Source organism: Rhinolophus sinicus, chromosome 3 (genome assembly GCF_057876585.1).
Source record: "Rhinolophus sinicus isolate RSI-liver-muscle chromosome 3, RSI-T2T, whole genome shotgun sequence".
NCBI classification, from domain to species: domain Eukaryota; kingdom Metazoa; phylum Chordata; class Mammalia; order Chiroptera; family Rhinolophidae; genus Rhinolophus; species Rhinolophus sinicus.
Window position 1 is genome coordinate 90,947,841 of NC_142503.1, and position 26,131 is coordinate 90,973,971.

The 26,131-nt window shown below is 54.5% G+C and overlaps 2 protein-coding genes across 2 annotated transcripts in view; one reads left to right on the plus strand and one right to left on the minus strand.

Moving 5' to 3' along the window:
• ZAN (zonadhesin) overlaps positions 1-6,785 on the plus strand; it is a 35,986-nt gene extending 29,201 nt beyond the window's left edge. Inside the window, 15 exon segments of the mRNA XM_074329191.2 lie at positions 374-612; positions 1,113-1,245; positions 1,616-1,861; positions 2,270-2,365; positions 2,368-2,397; positions 2,587-2,822; positions 3,070-3,191; positions 3,459-3,533; positions 4,008-4,161; positions 4,163-4,207; positions 4,306-4,444; positions 4,928-5,068; positions 5,903-6,002; positions 6,097-6,140; positions 6,754-6,785. Coding sequence (XP_074185292.2) covers positions 374-612; positions 1,113-1,245; positions 1,616-1,861; positions 2,270-2,365; positions 2,368-2,397; positions 2,587-2,822; positions 3,070-3,191; positions 3,459-3,533; positions 4,008-4,161; positions 4,163-4,207; positions 4,306-4,444; positions 4,928-5,068; positions 5,903-6,002; positions 6,097-6,140; positions 6,754-6,785 — 1,832 coding nt within the window.
• Positions 6,786-8,504: 1,719 nt separating this feature from the next.
• EPHB4 (EPH receptor B4) lies at positions 8,505-24,056 on the minus strand. Its single transcript, XM_019752811.3, has 17 exons — positions 23,561-24,056; positions 20,738-20,808; positions 20,222-20,509; positions 19,188-19,584; positions 18,322-18,477; positions 17,817-18,149; positions 17,364-17,488; positions 16,822-16,987; positions 15,633-15,735; positions 15,362-15,426; positions 15,133-15,246; positions 14,787-15,034; positions 12,193-12,408; positions 11,768-11,917; positions 11,169-11,362; positions 10,830-10,985; positions 8,505-9,624 (listed from the first exon to the last, which is right to left on the minus strand). The coding sequence occupies exons 1-17, from the start codon at positions 23,610-23,612 to the stop codon at positions 9,495-9,497; spliced, it is 2,964 nt and encodes a 987-aa protein (XP_019608370.1). The 5' UTR covers positions 23,613-24,056; the 3' UTR covers positions 8,505-9,494.
• Positions 24,057-26,131: the final 2,075 nt, after the last annotated feature.

Below are 26,131 nucleotides of genomic sequence, written 5' to 3' on the forward strand. Positions count from 1 at the left end.
TTCCTGTCCTTGTACTGCTGCACCCCCCAGGACCACAGGACCCACCAGGTGCAGGTGGGTGGTGGGCTGGGGCTTCTGAAGCTGTCCCTGTGCAGTCCCTACGCTGAGTGACTTCCTGCACACGGTGGATGCCATTTTTATTTGTTGACAACTACTTTTGCCTAAAGAGCTTTATTTAACTCCAAAAGAGAGTAGCTCCCTCCTCTGTGCTTTTATTATACTTCGTACATACACGCATGTCACACATTTACTGACCATATACATCTAGGTCACGCAGCGGCTATTGGCTGACCTTTGTCTCCCATGCTGAACTGGGAGGGCCACTCTTCTTCCTCAGGGCCTGGTCTTTACCCCCACCCACATCCCTCCCCAGCTCTGGCATGCCCCACCCACAGCACCTACATGACCTGTGTTCCCCCCTGCTCACCTTCCTGCTGGGACCTGCAAGGCCAGTGCAAGGATGCCAAAGTCCCCTCCACCTGCAAGGAGGGCTGCATTTGTCAGCCTGGCTACTACTATGTGCTCAGTGAGCAACAATGTGCGCTCAGGACTCAATGCAGCTGCAGGGATGCCCAGGGTGGCTCCATCCCCATAAGTGGGGGGCAGAAGAAGGTTGAGGACAGCACTCCCTGAGAATGGAATTTTCTCCTTTCCTCAGCCTCTATCAGCCTGGGGCACCCAGATGGCTGGCCTTGCCTGGGGTGTGAAAGCTGGTGACAGCGCAGGGTGGTCTCCAGACAGGCTGGGGCTGGGGGTACATGGTTTGGATTTGGATTTGAAGAATCCAAATACCTGAGATGCCGCACAATGTGGTGGAGGAGCACAGCCTGGGTTTGAATCCTGATGGTACCATTCAGTGAACCTGTTACTTCAGTTTCCTCTTCTGTAAGATGGGTCCAGTAGTACCTCTTGAACAACATATGTAAACCAAGCACAATGCCTCTAGAGGGCGATACAGAGACATAAGTATGTGGGTGGCACCAGAACTGCCTGTGGCCTATGCCAATTAAGCCATTCAGACAGCTGGCTTGGCTGAAGGGGTAAAAGGAAGGAGAACTGGCACTTCCTTCAATATTCCCTTATTCTTCCTGTGGCTTTCACAGGCGGAGAAGACCTGGCTCTCCAGTGCCTGCACCCAGCGCTGTACCTGCAGAGCAGGAGCCAGTCAGTGCCGACCCTTCATCTGCCCCTCTGGCTTCTACTGCCAGCCCAACTCCAACGGCAATGGCAGATGTTCCCCTGACAGTAAGGGAGGCATGTGAGGAGGTGGAGACAGGCCAGAGGGGCTGAGGCAGCAAAGCTCTGGAGAGAGAAGGGGCCGAGCTCAGGCACGTAGTCAGCTTGGGTTCTCATTCTGGCTCTGCCCTGTTCTGTGGCCACCTGTAAGTCATGACCCTCTCTAGGTTTCACTCCTTTAAGGGCAAAAAGACGGCACCAGACAAGGTAATCCTCTCCTGTTTTTAATGGGCCTAGGAGAGGAGAAAGTTGCAGCTCAAGTATCAAGGGAGCTCAGGGCTAAGAGAGAGGGTGACAGGAGACATCAGGGCAAGTGAGGGATTCTGGGGGCTGTTATATCTGGGCAGGGTGGCTTTTTAGCATTGGCCCTTCCTGGCAGAGTCGGAACAATGCTCAATTTTGGGGGACCCCCATTACTGCACATTTGATGGCGTCAGCTATAGCTTCCAGAGCCATGTGACCTACACTCTGATCAAGACCGTGGACATGCTCCCTAATGGAGTGGTGTCCCTGGTCATGGAGGGACACGACAAGATGTATATGTCCCTCAACCTGATCTTCCTACACAAAATCATTGTGATGGTCTACAGTTATACAGTCCAGCTCCAGGCCGAACTGCAGCTTGTGGTAAGAGCCAGGCCACCCGAAGCAGGGAAGCCAGGCCTCTGGGAAGTTCCCAACAATCGCTGCCTGGTGGTTATAGAAGACAGTCATTTGCCTCATGGGGAGAGGCAGCAGAGGGCATGGGATTAAACAAAAGGTGGGAGACAGACAGGGAATGGGAGAGAAGGACAGAGCCTACAGTGTAAAGGTGGAGCCAGCTGAGGAAGTACCAGGGATATCCACTCTACCAATGTTTTTGCAAGGAATGGGCAAGGGCTGCAAAGGCAGCAGACCTCAGGGAGGCCCTTGCCTACTCCTTCCACGGATTGATGGCACAGAGAGGCATCAAGATATGCAGAGAGATACAGAGCCAAAGGGGCAGAGGGTCGGGTTGCTACAGGACTCCCTGCAGCTCTTGTCTTCTTTCTCCTGGTCAACGACCAGAAGATGGCCATCCCCTACAACTCCAAGCACCTGCAGGTTACCATGCAGGGCCATCGGCTGTATCTGGTCACTGACTTTGATCTGGTGTCAGCTTTGATGGAAAGAATAATGCAGGTACCTGAGGGTACGGACAGGTGAGCAGAAGGGACATTTCTGGGGTGGTGGAGGAAAACCATATCTTAGACCAAGCCTGGTGATCTCCCTGGTTAGAAGTGGGGTCCCAAGCTCCAGTGGAGGCCCCAGGAGAAGAGGGAGATCGAGGAGGTGGGGAGTCTTGCTCTGGATGCCCCCTTTCTCCTGCAGTGATCTCTTTGCCTAGCACATACCAGGAGCTTGGGTGTGGCCTGTGGGGGAACTTTGACAAGAACCAGAAGAATGAGTTTATGCTGCTCAGTGACGCCCTCACTCAGAACCTCAACAATTTCAGCAACAGTAGGAAAGTGAAGATGAAGCAAGGCCTCTCCTGCTTCTCAAGGTGTGAGAGTTGGGGCTCAGAGCAGGAAGGCCCAGGCCTCAGGGCCACGACCAATAATAGCCCAGTATCCGTCCACACCTGCTCAACCCCATATCCTCAGCAGAGGAGGAAACCGGCGGGTGAGCACCAGACACGCTTGCCTGATTCTTCTAATTCTGTGGGGGCACCTACCTTCTGGATCCCGGTCTGTGCCCTGCCCTCCCCTTGTACTCCCACTCAGTTCTTCCTAAGTTCATGGTCTTCGTGGGTCTCTCCTGGCCCTTGGCTGTCTCTGCCCCAGGGCCACCCAAGAAGAGAAGGAAAGAGAAGAGTCAGAATGCTGCCTGGAGCAGCTGGAGCTCATCAACAGCACCCAGGCATGTAGGGTGCTGGTGGACCCCCAGCGCCCCTTTGCTGCCTGTCACCAGACTGTGGCTCCAGAGCCCTTCCAGGAGTGAGTCAGGGGCCCAGGACACTGGGAATTGCCTTTCTCTGGATCCTTCTGCCCATCTCTGATTTGTGCTGTTTGGCTCACCTCTCTCTCTGTGGCCTGGGTTCCTTCTGACCCCGCCCCCCAACTCCCCCCCCCGCTCCCCCCCGCCCCCCCCCACAGCCTGATGTCCTTTTGCTGGGGTTTCCAGGTCCTATTCTGCAGGGTTAGGTGTCCTTGCCTCTTCCTCTCCACCTCTGACAACCCCCACTGTCCCCGCTGCTCCCCCAGGCACTGTGTGTTGGATATGTGTGTCACGCGGGAACCCAAAGAGCAGGACGAGCTGCGCTGCCAGGTCCTCGGTGGGTATGCCATCATCTGCCAGGAGGCAAACATCACTTTGGCCATCTGGTGGGGCCACAACCACTGTGGTGAGGCATTGACCTTCCCCCACAGCGGGCTCCTGACCCCCAGCCATTTTTAACTCTGCTCAGCTCTGTGCCACTACCATTGCCCCACGAGGGACTTCTTGTCTGGGTTCCCCGATTCTCACTATGGAGTCCTCGATTCTCAGTGTCAGCATCCTTCCAACCTAAGCCCTCTCTGCTTCTGCCTGGGAAGCCTCATCTCCACCCCATCACTCCATCCCACTGCTTGTCACCAATGCCCATCTTTCCTTCTCTAGTTCCTTTCCGTGCTTTGATGTCACAGACAAAGAGACACTCAGAGCCAGTCTACTGTTTGGCTTCCCTGCCTATACTGATCTGTGTTCTATGGGTGACCTTGGTCCTCCTCCAGCCCCACCCTGGCCACCTTCTGACTGTGACTCTGTGCCCTCAGCCTTGGCCTGTCCAGCCAATACTGTCTATCAGAACTGTATGACACCCTGTTCCGCCTCCTGTGCCACCCTGGCAACCCCTGAGGACTGCGAGGGTCCCTGTGTGGAAGGCTATACCAGCCTCCCAGGCTACATCTACAGTGGAGCTTGGAGCCTTCCCCTGGTCCTCTGCAGCTGCACCAACAATGGCGTCTACTACCACGTCAGAGGGGAGGACCTGGGGAACAGAGGTGCAGAGGGAGAGCCAGCTAAGGAAGGAAAACCGGACCTTCTCCTCCTGGTGTCTTCTCCCCTCTCCAGCGGGGTGACAGCTTTGTGACAGAGGATTACTCTCAGCGCTGCACTTGTGGCAGCTCAGAGGTCCTGCTCTGTGACCCCTTCAGCTGCAATGCTGGGGAGACCTGCACCCTGGGGAACCCCACTCGTGGCTGCTTGCGAGGTGAGCGAGACCGCCCCTTGGCTTTAAGCTGCTTCCATACCTCGGAGGTCCCTGGACAGAGGACTGTCCCTCCCAGTCCTGTGCCTGGGACTCCTCCGCACTGACGTGAGAAAGGCTGTGCTATTTCTTCCTGCTCTTTCTCACTCAGTCCCTTCCTTTTGGGGGAGGGGCAAGGGGTAAGGATGTGATGTGCACTGAGCATCCACTATCTGCTGAGCATTGTGCTGGAGCCTTTTCTAATCATCAGCTTCCATGATCTCCTTTAGTCCTTATTCAGCACCAGGTGGCAAGGATAGTCTCCCCATTTTATAGGTAAGAAAAATGGAGTTCAGAGAGGGTGAGCAATTTCCCCAGAGCCCAGGGCTAGTGAGTACAGAGCCAGGAATGGAAGCTGCTGCTTTATTCCCTGGGGTCCCAGCCCCCTCTCCCTGACTGTGGGTGTCCTCCCAGAACCCACCCCCGCAACCCTCTCCATCCTCATAGAAAGCCTGTGTCTACGGAACCCCTGTCAGAATGACGGGAGATGTCAGGAGCCGGGCACCCACTTCGCCTGTGAGTGAGAACTTGGTTAGGGCAGAGACCTCTGCACAGAGCCTGAGGATGTGTCATTTTCCAAAAAGCCAGGTAAGAACTTCATCCCAGACTGTGTATCTCACAGCCCCTTCCCCACCAACAACTGCTACAGCATTATTCCATGTATATAATGTTCACATCTAATAGATATGTGTCATAGATATATAACAGATGGGTAATGTAGTATTAATGTAATCTATATTATAGAATACATAATAATATATAATATTATAACATGACCCCTACAGATTAGCAGGACAAGGGTTCTCAGCTACTCGGAATCCCTGTGCCCATCTCTTGAATCTTCTCTCTGAACTCTAGCTGTCTTCTGAGATCTATATGCCTCACCCTCACTGTTGTTTCTCCTCTTGTATCACTCTAGGCCTCTCCAGGACCTTTTAGTGTTTTTCCCCATCCAAAACTACAATTCCCTTGAGCCTCTGGGCCCATGGTTCTCCAATTACCTAAGATTGCGGCGGGGTGGTGGCTTGTTTAATACTTTCATTCTGGGACTCACCGCCAGAGATTGATTTGGCAGGTCTGCAGTAGGCCCAGAAATCTGCATTTTTTAACAAGCTCCCAAGTGACTGATGGAAATGATTCTAGGGCACCTCTCTGAGAAGCATTGGCCAAGATGATGCTCTGGACTCTAGGGGACCAACTGGATGACCATCTCCCTAAAAGGCTTATGGAGTTGTGTTCCCAGAAATAGAAAATGTTCCTGGGGGGGTGGCACTAGACCTTGGAGCCCCTGGGGCTGACAGCCAGCTGGAGGAAGAACCAGCCACCATCAGGAATTTAGGAGGATGTGGTCCCCTCAGGGTGGCAACTGAAGACCAAAGGGAGGGTCTCCTCCCCCACCCCCTTCCTATCCCATCCCAGAAGTGTCCAACTTTGTGGCCATCCTGTTGGGAATGCTGGTGCCTGGGGTGGCCATAGTGCTGGCAGTGACCCAAGAATATGTTTCCAGGAAGAGGAGGAGGAGGTGAGTTCTGGGAGAGGGAATGAGGAGGGGCGGCTGGGGGGGAGTGAACATGAGGAGTGGGCACTGACCCTCTCTGTTCCCCACCGCCCCCTAGGGAGAAAATGCAGAGCCAGAACAGAGACAGGCTGGCAGACACAGGTAAGAACCAACTCCACTGCCCAGAACGTGGGCACTGGGAGTTGTCTGCCTCTAACACAGGTTTTCTCGCATTCTCTTCAGACTTTGTTCCAGAGCCCTGCCTTCAAAGTCACTCAGTTTTGAATTGTCCTCAAAAAAGGAGAGATAAAATAAAAGAATTTATTTTTGAAATGTGAATTTCCACAAGATCATGGTGGAGGAAAGGTCTGTGAGGTGGGTTTTGTAGGGAGAAATAGTGGTAGGAGGGAGACAGGTGTGGGGGGGCCTGGGGCTCAGTGCCCCACAAAATGTCCAGAGGGGAGGTCTTGAGGAGGTGACGGGCTCTGTCCCTTAAGCAAAGCCACATGGGAGTGGGTGGTCAGCCCTCTGGCTTCTGGAATACAGGAGAAAAGACCACTTTTCCCACTTTCCCCTTTCAAGAAAAAAGAAAGAATCCTCTTTCTCAGAGGATTTGGCCTCTGTGCTCCCCATCAGGGGTAGTGAAAGGTGATTCTGAGTAGTCTGACATTTCTAATGATGAGACAAGTCACTGGGCAGAGGCTAGGGATGGGGAATGTGGCTTTTTCCAAAGGGTGAACTGGCCCACCTTCTGTTCGCATCCATTTCCCCAAAGGGCCTAAACATTACGATGGCAAATGTGGGTGAGGTCTGGGACCTCTAGCTCAGGAGTCTAGAGTTCCAACCCAGTAGGAGTGACCTGCTCACCTCAGTCTGAGGTCAAAGGGCAAACATTCTGACCCTTCCCCTGCCTGGTGCCTCCCACCGGGCAGGTCTTTGTTTGAAGGGGCTGGGACAATTTGTTTGAATTCTAAGAAGGAAGGCTGTCAACTGAATGGGTGGGGGAGGTCTGGGGGAGGTAGGGCCCCAAAGGACAAAGGATTTGGGTTGAGGATGCCAAATCAGGTAGGTATCCTTACTCTGCTTATCCTCCAAGATGACCAGCCTTGCAGCCACCTTCTTTTAAGGAAGTGAGACCTAATCTGGGTGGGGAAAGGACTCTGGGGAGGGCGGGGTGACACTGGCTAAGCCACCCTTCCCCTTAGCTGGAGAGAAGAGCTCACACTCAAGCTGGGAGTGGCAGGCAGTCTCAGGGGTTCTAGAGCTGGGCTGGCCATGCTTGAACCTGGCATTGTGGAGCTTCCTGCTGCAGGTCTGCCCAGACCTTCACCTGGTCTTTAATCCTTTGTGTATTCTTCATCTATGCCCTGCTTGCTTGACCTGTTCCTCCCCTGGCCAGCTATGGTCATGTTCTCTCGCTCCGATGTCTGGTTGGCAGGGGAAGTGGGTAGCCTGGGTAGGCATCCTCCAGATAGACTTCCTCCTTCTGGACCCAGACCCCCTCCATCCTTGGCAAGACAGTCCCTCCCTGCCCCTCTTGGAGGTACAAAACATAGTCAATATGTCATCAAGGGAGGGGACAGAGGATTCCAGAGTATTAGGGACTCCAGAGGGGCTTGTACAGGTAGGAAATTGGGAATGGGATTACTGCCTGAGGCTTCCAGGGCTGGGAAGGGAAGAGGCTGTGATTTAGGGCCCTGCACCAACCCCAACACGACAACAGGGAGCAATTGAGATACAGAAATGGCAGAGCTGCTCCAGCTAAATAAAACTGGCCCCATCTGGGGCTGCCCCTGCAGGTGTCCCAGAAGGAAGGCAGATTGGGGGCACAGAAGAAAACAGAAGATGGTGAAAAAGACAATGGGGATTGATCCAGTCTTCATCTTCCTGTTTCAGAGGGAGAAGTGGGGGGAAGTAACTCAGGTGGTTCCCCCCCCCCCCTTCCCAAGAGGCTGGGAGAACCTGCCTGGGCAGCATCTTGAAAGGGGGAATTGTCCTCCTGACCCAGCCCAGCCTGTGTACGTATGTGGGGGGCCTCGTCCTCCACCTCAGCTCTCTGACCCTCCCCCACTGCCAATGCAGACATTCCCCTCCTAGTTGCCTTTAAACCAACCTCAGCTGTCAACATCTGGTCTGCATCTGTCTCCTTCATCTGATTGGACCCCCACCCCAGTGGATGCCCCCCACACACACTTCAGGGGGCTGTAGGGCAGAGCTGAGCTCAAGGCCTCTCCTGCCTCACACAGCCCCTTCCCAGGCCTAAGGAACCCAGGGCAGAGTGAGGGGGCAGCCACACCCCGGAGGTGCCCCAGGCTGTTGGCAGAGCCATCTGGAGCCGTTAGAAGCAGCTGCCAATGACTCATCTCCCACTGCCCCCACCCCACCACCTCAAACACACTCTGGGGCTGGGAACTAAGCACCCAGCCCCCCACAGCCTTGTCTCTAGACCTCCTACCCCTCCATACCTAGACTCCACTCTTCTTATAAGTCTATTCCATCCCCCACTCCCAATCACTCTGAGAGATCTGACACTTCCCTTTTTTTTTTATTTATACAAAAAAAGAAATTGTTTTAAATATAATTTAAGAACCCCTCCAAGCACCGGTGTCTGTCTCTGGTTTCCACCACCACCTCACCCCCCCCACACCCCTTCATGGACACAGCTTGGGGGTACCTGGTGGGGCAGGGAAATGTCAGGGGCTTGTGGCGTGACCAAGGCACTCTTCTGGAAATAGACACAAGGATGGGTCCCTGTTTCAATGTGGGCAAAGGAGGCGATAATGAAACAGGTCCCCTCCAACACAAAGTTATGACAAGATGGTAGAAAAACAAAACAAAAAACAAAAACGGGGGTGGGAAGGGAAGGAAAAATAAGACCAAAAACAAAAAATAAAACTCAGAAACCTTCAATATGAAGGCAGCTGATGGGGGGGAGGCATTTACAAGGGAAAACTGAGTTCGGTGGAGACAGCAGCAAGGTTGGGACATCCAAGTCCAATGATTCTGTCACTGAGCCAGGCATGGCACCCCTTCCTGCCTCCTGCCGCGGCGCTCCACTCCCGAGCTCACAGGCTTGTTACCCTCTTCTCTTTGGTCTGCAAGGTCTGCAGGGCTGTGGCCCTTCAAGGTGAGGAGGGGCACCTGGGGGCCCTAATTGGGGATCAGACGGAGTCTGTGGGGATTGCATCCAACCACCCCTGGGAAGTTGGCAAATTATGGGTACTTCCTCTCCCTCTGGTCATACCCAATCCTGAGGAAAGGGGTTCACACTCTTGGTGTGGGGTTCCTCACCTAGGGGGCATGTTATTTCTACACTCCCACATGTCAGAATCCCCAAATCCTGTCTCTCCAAATTGCCAGCTCCCCACCCCCATGGGTTCAAAGTGCAATCCAGTGAGGCGCAGGGATGGGGCCTCTTGGGACCCCACCCGACTCTGCCCAAAAAAGGGGAGCTGTGTCCCCGGCGTGGGAATTCCAGCAGCTCCAGAGCTGTGGGGCCAGGCGAGGAGGTGCAGGTCAGTACTGGGGGGCTGGTGCTCCCGACCCACCCGATGCTCCAGGTTTGGCTTGGGACTTCATGTGCTGTACACTGGCCAGGATTTTCTTCTGGTGTCCTGCCAGAGTGACTCCAATTCGGAGCAGGTCCCTGGGAGAAGAACGGAGAGCAAGGTGAGGCCAACGAGCTCTTGAGGCAGCTCTCCTAGCTTAGCTGCAGAGACCTGGTCACTGCCTCCGGACTGTCAGCCAATCAGGAAGGCCAGTGTGGAGGTGAAGCATACGTCATAGTTGCCGGGTAGTTTCCGGAGGATTTACGAGCCAGGCCACAGTCCTCCTGCGCAGCCGTAGTAGGGGTTGGGGCTAGGTATCCCGCAGGCCAGGGCAGAGGGGGCTGGGTAGAGAGGCAGAGAGGCGGGAGGTAGGGGCTGCAGCTTGGATGCTCCAGCAAGGATTAAGGCGGAGAACTGGAGAAGGGGAGGAGGAAAGAGAGAGAAAGACCCACAAAGTGAGGTTGGGGGAAGGGGCTGCACAGATTGCTTTAGAGAAGAAAGGCGAAGTCAGAAGGAAAAGGCCAGAGAGAGGAAGGGCTGGGTGGAGAGGAAAGGGAGGGAAGAGGGGAAAACAAACTGCCTACCCCCTCCATCCTGACGCCTGGAGACTGAGATAAGAAAAAAAAAGAAGAGGTGGGAAATGGAGAGCAAGAACCTGTGTCAAGGCCAGGCTGAACAGTTTGCGAGGAGAGCATCCAGGCCCAGTGGAGCAGACTGGCTTGTGACCTGCCCCACCAAGGAGAGGGCTTCCTGGACCCTGGTTCCAGGTTTCTATTCCTTCTATTTCTGTTATGCAAATCTAGGGCCAGAAGAGGCCTTGGGAGTGAAATGGGAAGGCAGAAAGGAGAAGTACCAGAGAGAGGCCAACTAGGGAAAAACTGTTTGGGAAGCACTGGAACCATAAAACCATTTAACAGTAAAGCTGGAAAGGTTCTCCAAAACCTAGTCCAATCTTCTCCTTTTATGGGTGGGAAAACATCCAGAGTTGACACATTGTTAATGTGAGAGCAGGGTCTGGAATGTAGATAGATGCACAAAGATAGATACAGATTGCCAGGCAGAGAGCAAGATGGCCCAGGGCTGAGATGGTGCAAAGGGGTGAGGCGGGCACAGCTGGCCTGGAAGATTCCCTTGGCTGTCAGCCCCAGCAGCTATTATTGCTTTGGAGGGACTCTAGAAAACAACTGACACCAGGAGCTGATTCCAAAGGCCCCTGCTGAACCTGTGGGCCAGATTCAGATCCCCAGGTGCCCCTCTGACTGCTTGGCTCTGACCCCCATCTTCAGCTCCTGCCACGACTTACTCAGCGGAGATTTGGCTGACCAGCTCAAAGGAGCCAAACCCAGCAGCTGCAAAACTTTCTTCATATCTTCCCATCTTGATGGCTCGAAGCCACTCACCCACAGAGCCAAAAGCTGAGTAGTGGGGCTGCCGCTGATCCAGGAGTGGGTGTGAGGCCCTAGGAGGCAAGGATGGGGAGGATGGACTGAGTACCAGGGCCGTGTTGGGGGGAGACGCTGAGCCCAGCTTTGGAGAGGCAGACAGGGACAATCCACACCAAAAGGGGCAGGTACTTTTTGGGGGAAAGGGAGGTTCTCAGGTGTAGAGGTGGCGGAGTGTAGGAAGGAGGGCCCATTCTCACCCGCCGTTCTCCCTGGCTACAATTTTGAGGCTGGCAGGGTTCCGGATCATCTTGTCGAGGGCGCTGACCACCTGGGGGAAGCGGGGCCGTGCATTCCGGTCCTTCTGCCAACAGTCCAGCATGAGCTGGTGCAGGGATGTGGGGCAGTCTGGGGGAGGAGGCAGCCGGTAGTCCTGTTCAATGGCATTGATCACCTGGAATGACAGAAGCACTGGGTCAGGATGTCCAGGGAGAATGAGGATACCAAAGGACCCCAAAGAAATGGCAACATCCCAAGCAGATGTTGGGATGAGTGCTACAGCCCCCCCGAATGGTAAATATGGGGGTCTTCCTGGGTAGGGCCCAGGTTGGCTGTGGCTCAACGCCCCAGCAGCACTTGGGCTATGGTCCAGATGTGTAACCTCCAAACGGGCCCTCCATCCCTGTGCCTTTCTGTGACCAGACATGTTGTATCAAACTCTGAGGTACAAAGATCAACTCTTCTTTGTGCCACCCCCATCATCTCAAGGAAACAGCAGCGATGAGCTCTCTGGAAACACCACCCCATATCCCAGGTGAGGCCATTCCAAGAAAGCTTCGTAGGACTGTGGGACACTTACATCCTGATTACTCATATCCCAGTATGGCCGTTCCCCAAATGACATGACCTCCCACATCACAATCCCGTAGCTCCAGGCATCACTGGCAGATGTGAACTTCCGGAAAGCAATGGCCTCAGGAGCTGTCCATCGGATGGGAATCTTTCCTCCCTGAAGATGAGAAAAGCAAAGATGAGCTGAGGGTCTCACAGGAACCAGGCACTCTCACCCTGGCCTTCACTTTTCCCCCAACTCAAGCCTTTTTTCTTTCTGGGTCCAGCTTCCCAACTCCATTCTTTTCCTGGACACCCAGAAATTGAGTTCCCTAAACTGACCACCCCCTCTGTGGTCTGCTCCTACATCCTGTCCCTGGATCAGATCTGTCAAACCCCCAGCCTCCCACCTTTCCAATCTTCCTGGTTCCTATGTCAGTCCTCCAGCCTCACCAGAGAGCTCGTGTAGGTGGGGTCGGAAGAGTTCTCCTCCAGGAATCGGGACAGGCCGAAGTCAGAAACCTTGCAGACCAGGTTGCTGTTGACCAGGATGTTGCGTGCAGCCAGGTCTCGGTGGACGTAGCTCATCTCAGCAAGGTACCGCATGCCTGAGGCAATGCCCCGTAACATGCCCACCAGCTGGATGACAGTGAACTGTCCGTCGTTCAGCTGGAGACCAGACAAGGGAGAGGGGCATGGTTAGGACAGGTCACCCTCCATTCCCCCTTTCTTCCACCTTCTGAATCGCATTTGGCACTTCCAGACCCATCTCACACTCACCTGTAGAGCAGGCCCATAGACTTCCCAGAAGCCCTCCTGCCTTTTCTTACCCTAAGTTCTCTGAGCTCTTACTATACTCTAATGACACAATGCTTATAACTGTTCCTGTTTCAAATATATGCATTCACTCTCTTAATTAGATCGTAAGGACAGATTTAACAATTTTTCTTCCATTTAACCTAGTGTGAGGCTTTACACCCAGAAAATACTCAACAAATGCTTTTGATCTAATATGTTCTTTTTAGTCAACAGCAACAGAGTTCTGACAACAGTGTGCTCTGAGCTACCTATCTGGTGGAGGTGCTTTTGTGCTGATCCAGCCAAAATCATGCTCAGCCTTCTTGGACCAACTTAGAGAACAGGGAGGAATCTGGGTATGATCAGTAACCAGAGAACCAAAACCAAGGTCTAAATCTTGACCTTGACCTTTACAGTTTGCTCTTACCAGGTAAGCCAACCAGTCATGGATGGTTAACTAATCCCATCTTCTGGATTCAGTTAGCATGCAGGGGACCCTTGGCAGCCCTGCAGGGCCAGGGACACAGAGTCCAAAAACTTAATTCTGAATCCATCCTCCAAGCCTGCACCTACCCCAGGCCTTGAATCTCAGTTCGTGAAAAGACCACTTGCCAGATGCTCAGGATATAGACCTAGAGCCTCCGTGATTCCTTCCTTTCTCTCACTCACCCTCCACTTATAATCCATTAGCAAATTCGGCTGGCCCTGCTCCCAAAATATATCCCAAATCCAACCCATTTCTCTGAACCCCACTGCAACCCTCATGGCCTGAATGACTGCCAGTCTCCTCATTGGTTCCTGGCTTTCTTCCGCTCCTGTTCCCCAGCACCCGCCCAAGGAATCTCCTTGAATCACTTCACATGCCTACTGAAATCCTTCCAAAGTCTTCCCATTGAACTTCTAATCAAATCCAAATTCCTGACAAAGGCCACAAGGCCTATGTGTCCAGGCCACCAGCTACATCAGGCTCCACTATGGCTCCTCTGCTCCCTGGATTCAGCCTCACCTGCCTTCCTGCCTCTTGAACATGCCAAGTTCCTGCCCATCCTGGTCTCTACTCTCTGCCCCCAACACACTTCTCTCCCTATCTTCTCAAGGCTGGCTCTTTCCCATCTACCCAAATGTCATCGCTTCTAACATACAGCCCCTCCCCTTCCCTGCACGGGATTTCTGTCTAGTACCAATGGAGCAGCCGCCAGTGTCCACAGGGAGGGTCAGGTCATCGCACTACTCCAGGGCAACCTCAGCATCACTCACGGTGGGAGCCAGGTGGCCTGTGTCTCCTGACGAGGTGCCATATGATGTTCACAGCACCTTCAATGTAGGCTGGCTACCAACGTTTAATTTTGAGTGTATCAAAATATTAGACATAGCTTCTCTTACAGGGCATACAGAGAAACAAGCTAAGTGACCCCACAGGGAAGAATCTGATAAATCCACAAGATGAGACATCCAAGGGGACAAATAGTCCAGCTCATCAAAATGTCAGGGTCATGAAAAGGGACTCTCCAGGATTTGGAAGATGCTCAAAAATGATAATCACTCGGTACAATGCTTGATCCTGAACTGGATTGTGGTTTGGATAAACCAGCAGTAAGGGAGATTTGGGGGATAACTGGGGAAATGTGGATATCGACTGGGTGTTAGAGGATACCAAGGAATTGTTGTAACTTTATCAAATGCACTGTTATTTTGCTACGTAGGAAAATGTTTTGATTTAAAAAAAAATTCATTGTAAAGTTAACAAAATAATAAAATTCAGTAAAGCCTGTTAAAGTGACAAAAATAAAGTAAGCTCTTTTCCCTCATCACCAGCCACTTTCCCATGATCCTGTTTGTTTTCATATCTGAAACTACCTGTTTACTTTTTATAAAAGCTTGTTTACTTGCTAATTTTCAGCCTCCCCCATTACAATGTCAGCCCCCCAAGAGCAGAGGAGATGTTCATGGCTTTATTCCCGGGGCTGAGGATCGTGGCTGGTGCACAAGGCGGCACTCAGGAAATATTTGTCAAAAGGATGGATGATGACCCCTTATATGTCAGGGTCAGCTGCCTCAGAGGCCAGTTCCACCCACGGCCTAAGGAAGGGCTAGTCCCAGGGACTCAATCTTTTCTGAAGGGAGAATGAAGGGCAGGGGGAAGTGATGTGGGATCCATGGTCTGTCCTGGGTTCTGAGCTCCTTGGCTGCGCTGGGGGAGGACAGGTGGAGTACAGGTGGATGCGAAAGGCTGGGGGTAGGGGGCTCACCCGCAGGAAGGAGTCCAGGGCACCGTTCTCCATAAACTCAGTAAGGATCATGACGGGTACACTGTTGGTGACCACACCCTCCAGACGGATGATGTTGGGGTGTTCGAACTGGCCCATGATGGAGGCCTCGCTCAGGAACTCCCGCCGCTGCCGCTCCGTGTAGCCGCCCTTCAGGGTCTTGATGGCCACACAGCTTTCCTTCTTCCCTGGGGCCTTAAGCCGCCCCCGGCACACCTCCCCAAACTCGCCTATAGGAAGGATGCCAAGGGTCCGCATTCCTGGTCTGGCCCTGCCTTCCCTGCCCACCCCACCCCCCTCCCGGGTACCCAGGGATCTTTCCTCTCACCTGCGCCAATCACCTCTTCAATCTTGACGTAGGAGACATCAATCTCTTTTGCAAATTCCCTTACAGCCTCATTAGGGTCTTCGTAAGTGAAGGGGTCAATGTAGACCTTAGTACCTGAGAAATCATTCCGGGCCCGTTAGCCAAGTAACTTCCCCTATATTCAGATACCCTTAATTCTTGGCTCACATCCTTGCCCCAGTCCTGTTTCCTTCAGGATAGGCCTACCCACCGTGCCCGATGAGATACTGTCCGTGTTTGTCTGAGTATTCAGCTTCTCTCCCACTGCTCTGCTTCCTGTAGCCAATGGGGAAGAAAAGGTAAACCGAGTCACATATCTATGTTTCCAGAGGGACAGGACGGGAAGAGAGAAGCAGGGATCAGAGACAGTTCCAAGTGAAAACAGGCTCCTGGGGCATTGAGGGAGGCTTGCCCTGGAGCAAGAGGGCAAGTGGCCACCCATACAGGTTTCCCAGGGGCCTCCAGGTGCCTGGAGCCCTCACCGGAGGCAGAGGACGGCGATGACGATGACCACCAGCACCAGCACCACACCCACGACCGCAGTGCCTGCAATCAGGGCCAGCTGCTCCCGCCAGCTCTCATTCTCTGGGGGAGAAAACACACGATCAGGAGAATCCGACCACCCCCGGGGGCCCTGCACCAGCCTCGTGGAAGAGCTGTGGTTCCCGAGAACAGTGTGGCAGGTGGGGGAAGACAAAGGAGAGCCAGGCTGGGGAAGCACAGGGGTTTTCAAACTGCTTTCTACAGGTCGTGCGCCCCTCTAGGGCCCCTCAGGGCAAGTGAGGAAGTTTCCCAGCCTTATTACTGCCACAGTGGGTTTGACCTTGTTCTGTTATAGCTTCTGGTGACCACAAAAAGTCTCATTTCAACAAAAGATTCCAAAGGCTAAATAAAAATGAAAGAGTTAAATGCCCTAAAGTGGAAAAAACCCAGATGTCCATCAATGGATGAATGAATAAATAAAATGTGCTAGACACACAGCGAAATATTTTTCAGCCATAAAAGAAATGAGGCATTAATACATGCTACAACATGGATGAACTTGAAAACATGGCGAGTGAAAGAAGCCAGTCACTGAAGACCACATATTATATGATTCCATTTGTGTGAAACGTCCAAAATAGGCTGATCCAGAGACAGAAAGTAGATTAGTATTTGTTGGGGTTCGGTAGTGATGGAAAGGGTATGGGGTCTCTTTTGGCAGTACTGAAATGTTCTAAAATTAATTGTGGTGATGGTTGCACAACTCTGTGAATATGTTAAAAGCCAATGAATTGCACACTTTAAATGGGTGAGTTGTATGGTATGTGAATCTTAAGTCAATAAAACTGTTTAAAAAAATTAAAAGGTTTAGAAAACCACTGGGCCAGCATATTACAACTAACGGGTGTCACCTCATTTAATCCTTGGAGCCCTGTGAGACAGACCTTATATTCTCATTTTTTTTGGATGAGAGCTGGGGCTCAGGAGTCATTTTTGCTAAAGGTCACACAACAGGAAGGCTGCTGAGCAGGTCTTCACACCCAGCTGCTGGTTTGGGTTTCTGCATCTTATGCTCTCCTCACCAGGCCAAAATGCCTTGAGGTTGAGCTGAAGAGGGGCATGAGGGTGTGATTTTGGGGCTCCTTCAGGGGCAGCACTGCCCACCCATGCCCTGCTCCCCAGTCTCACCATCCAGCTGGGTTTGGCTATGGTGCTCCTGGCCGAAGGGTCCGTAGCCAGCCTCAGAGCGCGCCCGCACCTGGACCAGGTAGCTAGCTCCTCGCTTCAGCCCCTGCAGCTCTGCCCGGTTTTCTGACGTCTTCAGGAACCGCACACTGCTGGGGCCCTCTGCACCCTGTCCAGGAGGGGCTGGGCATAAGTCAAGGCCCCCCGTTTCCAATGCTCTTCCCACCTCCTCCTGCCCTGCGCCCCCATCACTAGCGTCTAGGCCCTGCTGCGTGGAGGGTGAGGCCTCTATGATCGCTAATGTGTACTGTGCTGAGCATTTTGCAACGTCTCATTCAATCCTGGCAGCAATTCTGTGGGGTTAGTACCATTACAACTATTTTACACATGGGGACACTGAGCTTAGAGATGCGAAAGGGCTGGTCCAAGATCACACAGCTAGTAAGTGGCAGAGCTGAAATTCGAGTGCCTGCAATTCAAGTGTCCTACCCACAGAGCATGTCCCACTGCCCATCCCCACCAGTGGGGGCAGGGGCTGGCCTCACCTTCTCGTGGTACTTGACCTCATAATCCAGCACTGCTCCACTGGGTGCCCGGGGAACAGCCCATGCCAGGCTCAAGCTACTGGGTGATGACCGTGTCACCCGGATGTCAGACACTGGAGGCGGCACTGTGAGAGACAGGATGTGTTGGGGGTTCTTCTGCATGGCAGGTCTGTCCCTTACCTTTCCCAACTCTTTTGCTGGCTACACTTGTCTTGGTCCTTCAGCTGTTTCAAGAATTCCTTCTGGTTCTTTCTGCCCCATCCTCAACTCTCCAGCCTGCCTTTGCATCTTTTTCATTCTCTTTCTGTCTTTTGCCCCCAAAGCCCTGAGCCTCCATACTTCCTGAGGATCCCACTCCACAGCCTCTGCCTTTTATTCCTTTAGGCCTCGCTGGCTTCTCCCACCAACATCTCTCCTATCCGACCATGGGCTGCCCTCAGCCTCCAGTCTCACCCTCACGGTCGGTGGTGACATTCACAGCCTCAAATGGGACCGGCCCAGTGGCTAAGGAGGATACACCGTTCAAGGCAGCGACCTCGAAGGTGTATGTGAAGTCAGGACGAAGCCCACGAATTGCCACCCAGGGCTCCACCAGGTCCCGGGGGCCAGGGTCAAAGGTCAGGTCTCCTCCACAGGGTGTGCAGGACCCTCCAGGACGGCACTCGCGGCAGCGGAGTGCATAGGTGAGGTCCTTCCGGCCACCTGACTCGAGGGGGGCACTCCACTCCAGGCGCAGGGATGAGCCGTTCAGGCGGGGAACCACACTTCTCGGAGCGGACGGAGGGGCTGCAAGAGACCAGAGAGTCAGACAGAGGTGGAGCAGATGCAAGGGTTGGGCAGTGGGACAGATGGGCAGCCATACTGACTTGGCTGGGCACCAGCAGGCCAGGGGCAAGAGAAGGCCTGGGAGGATGGGGGCTAGGGTGGGGGTCTACCCCATGGGTCACTGGTCACTTACTGGTACAGGGCGAACCCTGGGGGTCTGTGTTGGCCCGGAAGTACCCGATGCGGCACTGACAGAAAGGTGCGCTGATGGCGTTGGAGTGGCTATTGGCTGGGCATGGCTGGCAGGACCCCTCCCCAGATAGGGGCTTGAAGGTGCCCTGGGCACAGGCTGAGAGAGAGAAAGCATTCATCAAAACATGCGTCAAAAACATGCTCTTAAGGTTGGATGAAGTACGAAGGGGGAAGCAGAACAAGAGGAGTTCAGAAACCTCACCTCTAATAAGAGGAAGTGACTTTCTCCAGATCAGGGATCAACCCTGACACCACCCCCCAGACCCTTGCTCAGGATGATTTTAAATGCACACCACAAAATACACAGGATTACAAAGGAAACCAAGTAAGTTGAAATACAATGATCAAAGCATGAAGAAAAGTCTGGGACATAGAAATGTGTGCGCTTCTTTGTTAACAGCCAATATAACAGCCACGACGGTACTGAAGTGGTGAGGAGCAAATACAGTATTTGACACGTCTTGCTTCATCTGTCATAATGGGCTGTGAAAATACCCAGGAACCATAATGAACAATAGAGATGCCTTTGTCCTCTGAGCCCAACAAGGTCCCCATATCTGAGGACAGTCCTGGATCCCTGGGCAACTTCCCATGTCCAGAAAGGAGTGGATGTAGTTAGGAGAGAGTGAGGAAGTGAGAAAGGGCTCAGAACTGTGCTGGGAGGCATGGGGTTGGGGCAGGGAATGGATGAAAAAAGGCTGTCCAGGAACAGAGTGCCCAGGAGAGCAGAGTGTTCAAAATGGATAAGACTAGGGTCCATCCCCACATAGACGGCCAATGCTTTATGAGGGACATGTCAACCCTCACCTCGGCACCTGGTATTCCCCTCGGCAGCCTCAAATCCAGGAGCACAGCTGCAGCCAGTGACTGGCTGCTCGGCCCACTGGCCATCCTCCCGGCAGTAGAGACTGGGACTGGGGCCAGGGGCAGGGACGGCATCAGCCACGCAGCTCCCTGCCACAGGCACCACAAGCTCACGAGGCACAGTCTCCGAGAAGCGGGTGAGATTCACAGTCAGCTGGGCGCACTTCTTGTAGAAGAGGTGCAGGGACAGCAGGGCCATGCAGGCGCCCTGGTCCTGGAAAGCCAGGTAGAAGCCAGCTTTGGTGAGTGGGCCCAGACGCAGCATCTTGACATTCACCTTCCCGGTGGGCTCAGCCCCAGGGCGCTTCCGGGTCAGGTGCTCAGCAGCCACTGTGTCCACCTGCCAGGTTGGAGAAGAGATTCACTATCACTATCCTCCACTCCCCAAGGACCCAGGAGACTGTCTTCTTCTTCCTAGCTCATCCTCTGCCTGACCTCCTGGGTTCCTGTTCCAGAACCTTCTCTCCACACTTTCCTGCAGGCCCCAACATTGTCCATGAATACTTGCTGTGCTCCTACAATATTCCTAGCCTCTGTCCTGTACTCTCTTTCTGTTCACGCACATTTATCAGCACCTACTCTATGCCAGGTCCTGAACTCAGTGCCGAGGAAACAGAAATGAAGGTAACACAGATAAGTTCTAAAGTATTGCAAGTGCTACCACAGGTGGGACCCCAGGGTGGGGCGCCTTAGCAAAGGCATCCCAGGGGAGACCTCGGAGCTGGAACTTAGAAGACAAGTAGTAAGTGGGTAAAAGATAGAGGGAAGGCATTCTAGGGTGAGGGGTAGTAGGAAAAAGGGGGAAATGTAGGGTGGCCCAAGTATAGTGGAGTAGAATGACTGAGGGATCTCCCCTGGGGCCAGGCCGGCAGCACAATTGCATGCTGTCCTACCTAGCAGACCACCTTCTTCCCTTGGATGTTCACCTCTGTTGCCTCTAAACCACAAACCTGCCCCAGCTTCAGGCACCCGGGTACCTTGATATAGGGATTCTCCATCCAGGCTGGTGTGAGGGCCGTGGCCGTGTCAGCATCGCTCTCGAAGTAGAAGACGGTAAACGTCTCCTTGCAGGAGCGTCCAGCCTGAGTCAGGGACAGGCACTCAAGCATGGTGAAGCGCAATGTGGCATATACATGGACAGCACCTCGCCGTGGGACCCAGCTGGTACGCAGCCAGTGGGCCAGGCCTGGGGCCCGCTTCATATCACACACCTCGTAGGTCCTAACGCTGTGCTGCTCCTCATCCAGACCGCTCACCTCCTCCCACTGTGGGGAGAAGGAGGTCAATGTGGGGGCTGCTGAAAGGGGTGAAGGTCAATGGGCGGGTGTTTGTCATGAGCAGGAGGGATTGAGGGAGGGAACCTCTGAGAGCAAGAGTTCAGAGGACACATGTTCCCACTGCTGTGATCTGGGAGGGCAGTTAACCAGTTAGCATTGGCGCCCCTCATCCCTCAGTTTCCTTCCTGAACTCCAGCTCCTGGGCCCAGCTCTTACCTGCCCTTCCACTTGAGGGAACGTCACCCACTTCAAATCAGCAGTTTCCAATTTTGTGTTCAGTAGGGTCTCTAAGACAGACAGACAGACAGACAGACAGACAGACAGTCAATCAGCACTTGGGGAGACACCAGGAAGACCAGATCCCTGAGACAGGTGGGTCCTCTTAGCTCCAAGCTGGAGGAGCCAGGCAGACTGAGACAAGAGAGGAGGATGGAAGCGAGCCCTGCCCTCTGCACCCCCCCCCCCATTTCTGGCCTCTTTCTCTGAATGTCAACCCCACCCCTAACAGCTGGCAGTCTCAGGCTGCCCCCTCAGGACTCCCAGATCTAGCCCTAGGTGAATGCTATGCTCTAGAGGGAGAGAAGCAAACACTGGAAGGGGAGAAGAGCAAACAGATCAGAAAGGGTTAAACTAGAGCCCTGACCTGGCCCTGACCCTGTGGTGGGCAAAAGGCATCAGGCAAGGGAACACCCCTCCCTACTGGGCCTGCCTCAGCCTCCACAGTCCCTTCCCCAATCCCAAAGTTGCTGCCTCCCTGCCCCCAACTCTACTCCTCTTCCACATCCCCACCCCCATTGGTGACCCAACACTTCAGTCCTACAGATCCTGGAAGGTGGTGCTCAGCTCCTGAGGTCCAGCCTTGACCCCCATCCCCTCCCCCTTAGCTCGCTGCTGTCAAAGGAGGAAGTGCTGGAGGCCAGGACGCTTGGGTTCCCTCCCATCCTGGTCCCTGCCAGGAGAGGCCTCACATCTGGATTTGGTTATGGGAGGGAAAAGGGGAGGAGACTTTAGGGGTGTGTGTATGGGGGGGAGAGAACACACCTGGCTCTGCTAGGCCTGGGGGAAGGGCGTTGGGGGAGCGGTGGGGCTCTGGCGGAAAGGGGGGATTAGAACTGCACAGGCCCAGGCAATGGAGGGAGGGTAGGGGAATCCCCTTGGAGGCCAGGGCAATGTGGGGGGCCCGGGGGCTGGCCCTGAGAGGAGCAGAGTGGGGACCCCCAGGCAGCCAGCAGCACACCTGGGACCAGGCCCCCCTCTCCCCCATGGGGGCTGCTGTAGACAAGGGAAGGCAGGTGGGTGGGGCAGCCTCTTCCCAGGGACCAAGGGATGTCTATGAGGGCAAGGAGTCAGGCAGGACCCCAGCCAGCCCCAGGTGAGGCCCTTGCCCCCATGGGTGGTGGGAGATAGCCCAGCACACTGGGGACAGGATGCCCGGGTTCTGGGAAGGGGGTGGATAGAGGTTGCCGTCTCCACCCTCCATTGTTCCAGCCAGGATAGTGTTTTCCTGTCTCCAATTTACACACTGTCTCTGTTTCAGGGCAGTCCATGGCACTCTGAGCAGCTCACTTTCTCTCACACTATCTTGGTCTCCCCTCCTCCAGCTCTCTTTGATCTGTCAGTTCCCTTGCCTCTCACCTCTCTCTCCCCAGCTCTCTGTCCACCCCCATTTCTCTTTCAGTCTCTCTCCTCCGTTTTCTGTCTCCCACCTTTCATCTTCACTGGGACACATAGCCTTCGATAAATTACTTAACTCTTCTAAGCCTCAGGCTCCTCATCTGTAAAATGGGACAATAATCCCACCCACCCCCAGACTATGGGAACCAAGAAATATAAAGCCCTCAGCACTGGCCTGGAGCTTGGAAAGCACTTCGGTAACAGGAATCAAAAGTGATTCCCTTTTCCTCTTTGCATCTTTCCTTCCCTCTCATCCCACTTCATCCTGGTGGGTTTTCTCTCTGCTCTGCCTTTCTTTTTCTTTTTCTCTCCCACAGTTCTTTACCCTTCTTTCTCTGAGCCAGACCAGTCTCCCCTCTCCTTACACCCAGCCTTTGATCCCCAGCCCAGAGCAGCAATGCCCAGCCTGGGGGAAAGGGGTTTCCAACTGCCTTTGATTCTTCCTCCTCAGCAGCCCCCCCACGGTCCCCTCCCCGGAGACCCCTTTGATTCCAAGAGATGAAGGGGGGGAGAAGACAGCTCATTGAAAGGAGATTAGGGCCTTTAGGAGGAGGGTTTATAGGGCTCTTGGTTCCCCCTCTAGGGGGTGAGGGGAGGGGAGAGACTCACAGATGAAGGAACACTTGGAGGAGGATATAAAAAAATTAGAAATTTATAGAGACTAGGAGGTGGTCGTTTGGCTCAGTTAGGGTGACACGGGCTGCACAGGTCAGTTTCTGCTGGCCTACGGAGTTGGAGGAACGCCAGCTTGTCTAGCACTTGGGCAGGGCTGGGGTCTAGAAAGCATTTAAAGGGCTGGGGTGCAGCTTGGGGGAACCAGGAAGGGGGCCTCTTTGCCGCAGCGGCAGTGGCTTTGGAAGAGATTTGGGGGTTTGGAGTGAGTGCAGAAGGTGGCCATACTGACAGAGGCGTGTGGAAGTGTAGCATCAAGGTGTGAATGCTAAGAAATGAGGGATGGGGGCAGTTTATGGCCTAGCACAAAGATTTGCCTCGTCTGCAGTTGTTTCTCCAGAAGATTTTCCTCCTGTTTGGCGGAGTTGGGAAGAGGGACAGAAACTTTGGAGAGAGTTTTGAAGATTGGAGTAGGAAGAAAAGGAAAGGCTACCAAGGGCGTCCCTGGAGTCAGGAGTAAGAGTGTGGGGAGTCGGGCCAGGGGCACGTCCCGGGACGGAGCCCTGCTCTATCTCTTTCCCAAACAAAAGAAAACTCCACTCCCCGCTGGGCCGCCTCCTCCCCGCCCCCCGCCCGGTCTAGCACTATTGGTCCGAAGTGTTCGGAGTTGGGGTAGAGAGAGGTCGGCCCCTCCACTCCGAGGCCCAACTTTGGGGGTCCCAGGAGTGGTGGGATGCCCCTAAGGAAACTCACCTTCTAAAGCGGCTGCGAGTGAAGCCCAGCAGAGCAGAGCCCGGAGCTCCATGGCGCCGCCTCACTCCAGTTGGATCGGATCCGAGTTTGGGGGGCACTAGCCCCCCCAGGTCTGAACCCCCCCTGAGCGGGTAGACGTCGACTCCCCGCGCGCGACTCTCGGTTGGGGCCTCAGCGTGGGCCCATGAGGGCGCGCCCGGTACCCGGCAGTGGCGCCCAGGTGTGGCCCCGCGTCCCCGCCGCACGCAAAGGCGGGCAGACGCGGGGCGTCCTTGCAGGGAACGCGCTGGGCGGGCGCAGAGAGAGACGTGGCTGGAGTCGGGGGTCCCTCCGGGGCCTCGGGGTCCCGCCCTGGCTGGCTGGGCGTGGGCCTGCCGCGCGCGGTCTCCCCCCCTCCCTGGACTGGCGCAGCTCGCGCCGCGGGGCCGAATGCGCTCCTCGCCGGCAGGGAGGGTGGAAGCCCGAGCGGGGACAGAGCGGGAGGGAGGGAGACTGCGGAGCGGGGCCGGGCGGCTGGGGCTGGGCCGGGCTGGGACTGGGCCGGGAGGCGCCTGGCCGGGGAGGGAGGGGCGCCCGGGGGGCGGGGGAAGCCTCCCCCAGCCCCGGCTCGGTCAGGGGGCCCGGGCGCGCTGATTGGAACGCGCGCTGCTGAATAATTCATGAGGGAAGCGGAGCGGGGCGCCGAGTGGAGCTGGTCGGGAAGTTGGGAGAAAGTTTGGAGAGGGGGGAGGGGCGGTGGGCGCAGAGCCCGGGGACCGCCCAGACGTGCACAGTGGCTGTGCTCCCTGCCGGAGACCAAGCGTGTCCGGGCCGGGGCCCAGAGACCCCCGGGGCAGGCCCGAACCCGGCAGACACCAAGGAGCAGAGAAGCACACCCAGCAGCACCGAGGGCGGTACAGAGGTGCGAATCATTTTCCTGCGGACTTCGGATTCTTCTGGATGCGCCCACTACCCCTAGTTGGCGCAGGGGACCGTGTTTTGGGGAAGCTTTTGAGGATGGAGGGTGGCCCAGCGGGCCCCAAGGCAGCGATCTCAGCTTAGAGAACTCTGGAGCGAACGTTCACACAATCATTCAACAAACATTAAGTATTGGGGACCCACTGTGCGCTCAACCTAGCGCTGAAAAATGTGGGGAGGGAGTGAAGCAACTGGGTTGAGATGGGGAGAAGTATAGAAAAGTCAAGGAAGCAAAGGTAAATAAAAGGTAGGTGGGTCCAAGAGAGTGAGGGATCCGGGTGGATTCCCAAATCACCTTCCTCATTCAGTCGCGTTTGGGAGGGCTCCGCGCCGCCCACAGCCCTGACCCCTGGAGCTGTCTTTCCTGAGGCTGTTTCCTGTCTGGCTCCTGGGGGCCCTCGGGATGGCTGGGAGGGCTCTTCCTCTCATTGCCAACACCCCCCCCCCCCCATCCCATCAGTTAGCCGGGAGGGTCCAGGAAAGCGAGGCACTTCCCACCAACCTGGTTCTATGTCAGGGTACCTAATGCAGGTCGTGGGGTGGACGGAGGGTGCTGCAGGAGTCCTCAAGTTGAAGAGCTGGAAGAAAAGAGCTTAAACTCAGAAAATATTTAAGGGGGACAGAGTCTGTAGAAGCTAAGGAGTCAAGAAAGAGGGAAGGAGGTGTCCCTGATGCTTGGGGGGCTGCCAAGCACCTCCAACCTACCCCCCCTCTGCCCCAAAGAGGACAGCCAGGCCTGCAGTGACCTCTTGTCCCAACTCACTTATCTTCCTGCCACAGAGGTACTCCCCACACCCCTGCCCTTCCTTGTTGCCCTGCCTGGGTCCTGCTCCGGGGTGGGGGGTCACAGAGGGCAGGAAACAGCCTGCTTGGCTGGAGCCAGGCAGACCAGGCAGGGGCTGAGAATACCCTCTTCCCTCCCTGATCCAAGTCCAGTCTGCCTTATTCAGCTTCTGCAGGTTACACTCCTCCCACCCCTACCTTTCTCTGCTTTCACTGATTCTCTCTTCTAAACCTTATGTCTCTGTCTTTTCCTGGGCTCTGCTTGAATTTTCTCATGGGGGGGGGGGGCGGGGAGTGCATCATTAAGGATGACTCATGATTCATCATTATGGAGTGGGGGGAAGTTGCATGACCTGAATGGTAGAGAGAGACCCAGATGCACAGAGAAATGAGGCAGGATGGAGTGAGAGGCTGATGGGACAGAGAGGCGAAATGGTATAATCAATAGCTCACTGCAGTTTTGAACCCTGGATTTCTGACCCTTGAAAGTCAGGCCCCCTCAGCTAGAGAGAAGAGGGCTCCTTAGGTAAGAAAATCCCATATCATTGAGTCCGCAGCTCCCCTAGCATGTAATCCGGTTTCTAGTACCTAGTGTATACCAATAAAAGAATGAATAAAATGAAACTTGTATTGAGTATCTACCATGTAGCAGGTGATCACTGTGCTAGTTTGCAAGATTTGACTTCAAAGATTTTATAATCTAGTAGAAATCCCATTACTTCCCCTTTCCACGGAGATAGTATCTGAGATTTTCTTTTTTTGGGGGGGAGGGGAACAGGACTTTATTGGGGAACAGTGTGTACTTCCAGGACTTTTTCCAAGTCAAGTTCT

Coding starts and splice junctions, on each gene's coding strand:
- EPHB4 (XM_019752811.3), bottom strand. CDS start 23,612: ATGGAGCTCCGGGCTCTGCTCTGCTGGGCTTCACTCGCAGCCGCTTTA. Junction 12,409..14,786: donor CCCTGGACTCCTTCCTGCGG/GTGAGCCCCCTA, acceptor TCTGGTCTCCAG/CTGAACGACGGACAGTTCAC. Junction 10,986..11,168: donor GTAGCCAGGGAGAACGGCGG/GTGAGAATGGGC, acceptor CTTGCCTCCTAG/GGCCTCACACCCACTCCTGG.